This window comes from Triticum dicoccoides, chromosome 3A (assembly GCF_002162155.2).
Source record: "Triticum dicoccoides isolate Atlit2015 ecotype Zavitan chromosome 3A, WEW_v2.0, whole genome shotgun sequence".
Lineage (NCBI taxonomy): Eukaryota > Viridiplantae > Streptophyta > Magnoliopsida > Poales > Poaceae > Triticum > Triticum dicoccoides.
In genome coordinates, this window is record NC_041384.1 from 120,293,130 (window position 1) to 120,301,328 (window position 8,199).

Genomic DNA, 8,199 nt, shown 5'->3' on the forward strand with positions numbered 1-8,199 from the left:
CACCATTGAAAACTACTCCATTTCACGTGATGATCGGACATGGTTTAGTTGATTTGGATCACGTGATCATTTATATGACTAGAGGGATGTCTATCTAAGTGGGAGTTCTTAAGTAATATGATTAATTGAACTTTAATTTATCATGAACTTAGTCCTGATAGTATTTGCATAACTATGTTGTAGATCAATAGCTCGAGATGTTGCTCCCCATTTATTTTGATATGTTCCTAGAGAAAAACTATGTTGAAAAATGTTACTATCGATGATGCGGACTAGCTCCGTAATCTGAGGTTTATCCTCATTGCTGCATAGAAGAATTATGTCCTTGATGCACCGCTAGATGACAGACCGATTGCAGGAGCAAAATCACACGTTATGAATGTTTGGCAAGCTCGATATGATGACTACTTGATAGTTTAGTGCACCATGCTTTACGGCTTAGAATAGGGGCTTCAAAGATGTTTTTGAAATGCCACGGAGCATATGAGATGTTCCAAGAGTTGAAATTAGTATTTCAGACTCATGCCCATGTCGAAAGGCTTAAGACCTTTGACAAGTACTTTGCCTACAAGATGGAGGAGAATAGTTGAACTAGTGAGCATGTGTTCAGAATGTCTGAGTACTACAATCGCTTGAATCAAGTGGGAGTTAATCTTCCAGATAAGATAGTGATTGGCAAAGTTCTCTAGTCACTATCACCAAGTTACTAGAACTTCGTGATGAACTATAATATGCAAGGGATAACGGAAACGATTCCCAAGCTCTTTGTGATGCTAAAATCGACGAAGGTAGAAATCAAGAGAGAGCATCAAGTGTTGATGGTTAACAAGACCACTAGTTTCAAGAAAAGGGAATAGGGATAGAAGGAGAACTTCAAGAAGAACGGCAAGCAAGTTGCTGCTCAAGTGAAGAAACCCAAGTCTGGACCTAAGCCTGAGACTGAGTGCTTCTACTGCAAAGGGACTGGTCACTGGAAGCGGAACTGCCCCAAGTATTTGGCGGATAAGAAGGATGGCAAGATGAACAAAGGTATATTGGATATACATGTTATTGATGTGTACTTTACTAGTGTTTATAGCAACCCCTCGGTATTTGATACTAGTTCACTTGCTAAGAGTAATAACTTGAAACAAGAGTTGCAGAATGAACAGAGACTAGTTAAGGGTGAAGTAACGATGTGTGTTGGAAGTAGTTCCAAGAATGATATGATCATCATACACACTCCCTATACTTTTGGGATTAGTGTTGAACCTAAATAAGTGTTATTTGGTGTTTGCGTTGAGCATGAATATGGTTTGATCATGTTTATTGCAATACCGTTATTCATTTATGTTAGAGAATAATTGTTATTCTGTTTACATGAATAAAACCTTCTATGGTTATACACCCAATGAAAATGGTTTGTTGAATCTCGATCGTAGTGATACACATATTCATAATATTGAAGCCAAAAGATGGTGCAACTTATTTGTGGCACTGCCGTTTAGGTCATATTGGTGTAAAGCACATGAAGAAAATCCATGCTCATGGGCTTTTGGAATCACTTGATTATGAATCAGTTGATGCTTGTGAACCATGCCTCATGGGCAAAGATGACTAAGACTCCGTTCTCCAGAACAATGGAGCGAGCAACTGGCTTATTGGATATAATACATACTGATGTACGAGGTCCGATGAGTGTTGAGGCTCGCGGCGGGTATCGTTATTTTCTGACCTTCGCAATTGATTTGAGCAGATATGGGTATATCTACTTGAAGAAACATAAGTCTGAAACATTTGAAAAGTTCAAAGAATTTCAGGGTGAAGTGGAAAATCATCGTAACAAGAAAATAAAGTTTCTACGATCTGATCGCAGAGGCGAATATTTGAGTTACAAGTTTGGCCTTCAATTAAAACAATGTGAAATAGTTTCACAAACTCATACCACCTGGAACACCACAACGTAATGGTGTGTCCGAACGTCATAACCGTACTTTATTTGATATAGTGCAATCCATGATGTCTCTTACCGATTTACCACTATCATTTTGGGGTTATGCATTAGAGACAGCTGCATTCACATTAAAGGGCACCATCTAAATCCATTGAGACAACACCGTATGAACTGTGGTTTAGCAAGAAACCTAAGCTGCCGTTTCTTAAAGTTTGGGGTTGCGATGCTTATGTGAAAAAGTTTCATCTTGATAAGCTCAAACCCAAGTCGGAGAAGTGCGTCTTCATAAGATACCCAAAAGTAACTATTGGGTACACCTTCTATCACAGATCCGAAGGCATGATATTTGTTGCTGAGAATGGATCCTTTCTAGAGAAGGAGTTTCTCTCGAAAGAAGTGAGTGGGAGGAAAGTAGAACTTGATGAGGTAACTGTACCTGCTCCCTTATTGGAAAGTAGTTCATCATAGAAATATGTTTCTGTGACTCCTACACCAATTAGTGAGGAAGCTAATGATGATGATCATGTAACTTCAGATCAAGTTACTACCGAACCTCGTAGGTCAACCAGAGTGAGATCCGCACCAGAGTGGTACGGTAATCCTGTTCTGGAAGTCATGTTAATTGACCATGACGAACCTACGAACTATGAGGAAGCGATGATGAGCCCAGATTTCGCGAAATGGCTTGAGGCCATGAAATCTTAGATGGGATCCATGTATGAGAACAAAGTGTGGACTTTAGTTGACTTGCCCGATGATCGGCAAGCCATAGAAAATAAATGGATCTTCAAGAGGAAGACGGACGCTGATAGTAGTGTTACTATCTACAAAGCTAGACTTGTCGAAAAAGGTTTTGACAAAGTTCAAGGTGTTGACTATGATGAGATTTTCTCACTCGTAGAGATGCTTAAGTCTGTCCGAATCATGCTAGCAAATTGCCACATTTTATGAAATCTGGCAAATGGATGTCAAAACTACATTCCTTAATGGATTTCTTAAAGAAGGGTTGTATATGATGCAACCAGAAGGTTTTTGTCGATCCTAAAGGTGCTAACAAAATGTGCAAGCTCCAGCGATCCATCTATGGACTGGTGCAAGCATCTCAGAGTTGGAATATACGCTTTGATGAGTTGATCAAAGCATATAGTTTTATACAGACTTGTTGTGAAGCCTGTATTTACAAGAAAGTGAGTGGGAGCACTACAACATTTTTGATAAATATATGTGAATGGCATATTGTTGATTGGAAATAATGTAGAATTTTCTGGAAAGCATAAAGGAGTATTTGAAAGGAGTTTTTCAAATAAAGACCTCGGTGAAGCTACTTACATATTGAGCATCAAGATCTATAGAGATAGATCAAGGCGCTTGATAAGTTTTTTCAATGAGTACATACCTTGACAAGATTTTGAAGTAGTTCAAAATGGAACAGTCAAAGAAAGAGTTCTTACCTGTGTTACAAGGTATGAAATTGAGTAAGACTCAAAGCCCGACCACGGCAGAAGATAGAAAGAGAATGAAAGTCATTCTCTATGCCTCGGCCATAGTTTCTATAAAGTATGACATGTTGTGTACCAGATCTATTGTATACCCTACACCGAGTTTAGCAAGGGAGTACAATAGTGATCTAGGAGTAGATCAGTGGACAGCGTCAAAATTATCCTTAGTCAAATAAGGATATGTTTCTCGATTATGGAGGTGACAAAAGGTTCGTCGTAAAGGGTTACGTCGATGCAAGTTTTTGACACTGATCCACATGACTCTAAGTCTCAATCTGGATACACATTGAAAGTGGGAGCAATTAGCTAGAATAGCTCCATGCAGAGCATTGTTGACATAGAAATCTGCAAAATACATACGGATCTGAATGTGGCAGACCCGTAGACTAAACTTCTCTCACAAGCAAAACATGATCACACCTTAGTACTCTTTGGGTGTTAATCACATAGCGATGTGGACTAGATTATTGACTCTAGTAAACCCTTTGGGTGTTGGTCACATGACAATGTGAACTATGGGTGTTAATCACATGGTGATGTGAACTATTGGTGTTAAATCACAAGGCGATGTGAACTAGATTATTGACTCTAGTGCAAGTGGGAGACTGAAGGAAAAATGCCCTAGAGGCAATAATAAAGTTATTATTTATTCCCTTATTTCATGATAAATGTTTATTATTCATGCTAGAATTGTATTAAGCGGAAACATAATACATGTGTGAATACATAGACAAACATAGTGTCACTAGTATGCCTCTACTTGACTAGCTCGTTAATCAAAGATGGTTAAGTTTCCTAACCATAGACATGAGTTGTCATTTGATTAACGGGATCACATCATTAGGAGAATGATGTGATTGACTTGACCCATTCCGTTAGCTTAGCACTTGATCGTTTAGTATGTTGCTATTGCTTTCTTCATGACTTATACATGTTCCTATGACTATGAGATTATGCAACTCCCATTTACCGGAGGAACACTTTGTGTGCTACCAAACATCACAACATAACTGGTTGATTATAAAGGTGCTCTACAGGTGTCTCCGAAGGTACTTGTTGAGTTGGCGTATTTCGAGATTAGGATTTGTCACTCCGATCGTCGGAAAGGTATCTCTGGGCCCACTCGGTAATACACATCACTATAAGCCTTGCAAGCATTGTAACTAATGAGTTAGTTGCGGGATGATGTATTATGGAACGAGTAAAGAGACTTGCCGGTAACGAGATTGAACTAGGTATTGAGATACCGACGATCGAATCTCGGGCAAGTAACATACCGATGACAAAGAGAACAACGTATAGTGTTATGCGGTTTGACCGATAAAGATCTTCGTAGAATAAGTAGGAACCAATATGAGCATCCAGGTTCTGCTATTGGTTATTGACCGGAGACATGTCTCGGTCATGTCTACATAGTTCTCGAACCCGTAGGGTCCGCACGCTTAAAGTTCTGTGACGATCGGTTTTATGAGTTTATATGTTTTGATGTACCGAAGGTAGTTTGGAGTCCCGGATATGATCACGAACATGACGAGGAGTCTCGAAATGGTCGAGACATGATGATTGATATATTGGAAGCCTACATTTGGACATCGAAAGAGTTCCGGGTAAAATCAGGATTTTACCGGAGTACTGGAGGGGTTACCGGAAACCCCCCCTGGGAGGGGGGGGGCTAATGGGCCTTGTTGGGCCATAAGGGAAAGAGAGAGGGGCCGGCCTAGGGCAAGCAGCGCGCCCCCTCCCCTCTGGTCCGAATTGGACTAGGAGAGGGGGACCCTTTCCTTCTCTTTCTCTCCCTTCCTTTCCCCCTCCTAGGAGTAGGAAAGAGAGGAATCCTACTCCTACTAGGAGGATTCCTCCTCCTAGCGCACCAACAAGGGCCGGCCGTCCTCCCCTTTGCTCCTTTATATACAGGGGCAGGGGGCACCTCTAGACACACAAATTGATCACAAAGATCTCTCCCAGCCGTGTGTGGTGTCCCCCTCCACCATAATCCACCTCGGTCATACTGTAGCGGTGCTTAGGCGAAGCCCTGCCACGGTAGTTTCATCAACATCGTCACCATGCCGTCGTGCTGACGAAACTCTTCCCCGAACTCTATTGGACCGTGAGTTCGCGGGACGTCACCGAGTTGAACGTGTGCTGAACGCGGAGGTGTCGTACGTTTGGTACTGAGGATCGGTCGATCGTGAAGACGTACGACTACATCAACCGCGTTGTCATAACGCTTCCGCTTAACAGTCTACGAGGGTACGTGAACGACACTCTCCCCTCTCGTTGTTATGCATCACCATGATCCTACGTGTACGTAGGATTTTTTTTTTTGAAATTACTACGTTCCCCAACACCAGCATATCATACAACATGGCGTTAACCAAATCTATTCGAGTAATTTTTTTGTTTGGCAACCACGTTTGATTTTGGTGAATATGGAGGTACCCTCTCGTGACTAATACCATGTCCCGCGCAAAATAAATTGAATTCTTTCAAAAAGTACTCTCCACCATGATAGACCGAACTCATTTAAATTTAGTTTCATCTTCATTTCCAACCTTTGACTTGTAGATTTTAAAGTATCGTAGAGCCTCATACTTAGTGTTTACAAAATACATTATACAGAGGAATCACTATCAACATCATGAAGTATTTCTTTTCATCTCTAGTCAACACATCTTTTTACACCATTATGTACATGTAGATATAGACTATCAAATTTAGACAAGCTACTAGAGATGCTCTTAGACTACAGCAGCTAATCTTTTATAATAATAAAAAATAAAATATACTCCACGTAGAGATGATCCGGATCTGCGTGTGCCTTTTAGAAAAGCGTAAACGGTCCATCACCTCGCGATCCCCAAATCCCCGAAAATGGACAATCGAAACATGTGCACAGTGGAGAAGCGCGGGCGCGTCCACCTCATCACCCTCACCGGCGCCGGCGAGCACCGCCTCGGCCCATCCCTCATCTCGGCCCTCCGCTCCGCCGTGGCCACCGTCCGCGCCTCCCCCGGTGCCGGCGCCCTCGTGCTGGCCGCCGAGGGCAAGTACTTCTCCAACGGCTTCGACCAAGCCTGGGCGAGCACGGTCCCGCCCCACCTCCACGCCTCCATGAGAGGGGCCTTCCGCGCCCTCGTGGCCGACCTCCTCGCGCTGCCCATGCCCACCGTGGCCGCCGTCACGGGCCACGCCGCCGCCGCCGGCTGCGCGCTGGCCCTCGCGCACGACTCCGTCGTCATGCGCGCCTCCCGCGGGTTCCTGTACATGAGCGAGGTCGACGTCGGCCTCAAGTTCGCGGACTACTTCGCGGAGCTGCTCCGGCAGAAGGTCCCCGACGGAGCGGCCAGGAGGGACATGGTCCTCGGGGGGAACAAGATGACGGCGGCGGAGGCGCTGCGGCTGGGCATCGTGGACGCGGCCGCGGACGGCGGCGTCGAAGACGTGGTGGCCGCGGGCGTCGCGGCGGCCGAGGGGCTCGCGGCCAGGGGGTGGGACGGGGAGGTCGTGGCCGAGATCAGGAAGGCGATGTGGCCCGCCGTGTGGGGCAAGGTCAAGGACCACGGCGCCGAGGCGGCGGTAGCGCGGCCGCGGCTGTAGGCTCCGGTGTACCGTACGAGGCCACTCCTCCTGAAGAACTGGCTCTGAATCCACATCGAGCCGTAGATCTACGAACTTCAGCTGGGAACAGAGCAATGTTCAGGAACTGCTCGAACAGAATCGTCCGGCCAAGAAGATCGCAGCCACCGGCGACATGTGCTGGTGGTTTTCCTTGTGCTCTGCCCGACGCTCTTTGATCTTCGATTCCGGTTTCATTGCGTGTGGCGTATGCTGTCGCTCTGACCGAAGCTCTCTGCTGATAGACTGAACTTATGAAGCATGGCTGCATGAACGATGAACTGCTTTCGCGTGCATGGTGCACAGCATTATCGCTGTGCACCAGATCTGGTAGAAAGTCCGAGACTGATCTGAACCCGGGCAGTTTTCTTGATGAAAGTGAGCAACTCCCTATAAGATAGATGCTTTGCATATTTCAATATGGGCTATATACGGACATATAATACACTAAAACGTGTCGGTGTACATCTAATTTAGAAGAAAAAAAGTTAGAACATCTTATTATTTGTGAGCGGGGGGAGTATTTCATAAGACTATCATTTGCCTTAACTCACTCTCCGGATGCCGCAAACACTTCTTTTGTTTCGACAAAGGCATAAGTTTTGGAGAATGGACATTTGGCTCTCAGCCTCCGTGGAGGCATTTTCTTGAACAAAATTCAAAATTCAAACTTTTTGGTTTTAAAAAAATCTGAAAAAAAATTGTGCAAGTAAACACGGATGTTATGTGTATGTGTGTGAAAATTCAGGATGAAAAACGTTGAAATGCGACCTGTACAAAAAAGACAAATTCATGGCTTCGGAGGATGAATAGTATCATGTGTTAAAAAGCACTGGATTTTTCTTTTTTGCATAGCCCTCATTTCAACGTATTTTACACTGAAAACTTACACACCTCACATGTGTGTTATGCCTTCATGTACATCTGTGTTTTTTTCAGAATTTTTTGAAACATAGAAAATATGAAATTTGACAAAATTCAAATTTTCAAAAGCGATCTCCATGGAGCTCGGCCTCCATAGACAATATTCGTAAGTTATGCCTCATTTATTAATCAAGGAGAATAGAGTTTGTTTACACGGCAACATAATACAAAAAAAGGCTACTACTCTCCCGGTAGTATTGAACCCAACAACTCTTTTCCCCACGATCG

General features: G+C 43.8%; 1 protein-coding gene across 1 annotated transcript; it reads left to right on the forward strand.

Moving 5' to 3' along the window:
* The first annotated feature begins 6,104 nt into the window (after positions 1-6,104).
* LOC119271360 (enoyl-CoA delta isomerase 2, peroxisomal-like) lies at positions 6,105-7,324 on the forward strand. The gene has a single exon (XM_037553219.1). The coding sequence runs from the start codon at positions 6,304-6,306 to the stop codon at positions 7,027-7,029; it is 726 nt and encodes a 241-aa protein (XP_037409116.1). The 5' UTR covers positions 6,105-6,303; the 3' UTR covers positions 7,030-7,324.
* The last annotated feature ends 875 nt before the right edge of the window (positions 7,325-8,199 follow it).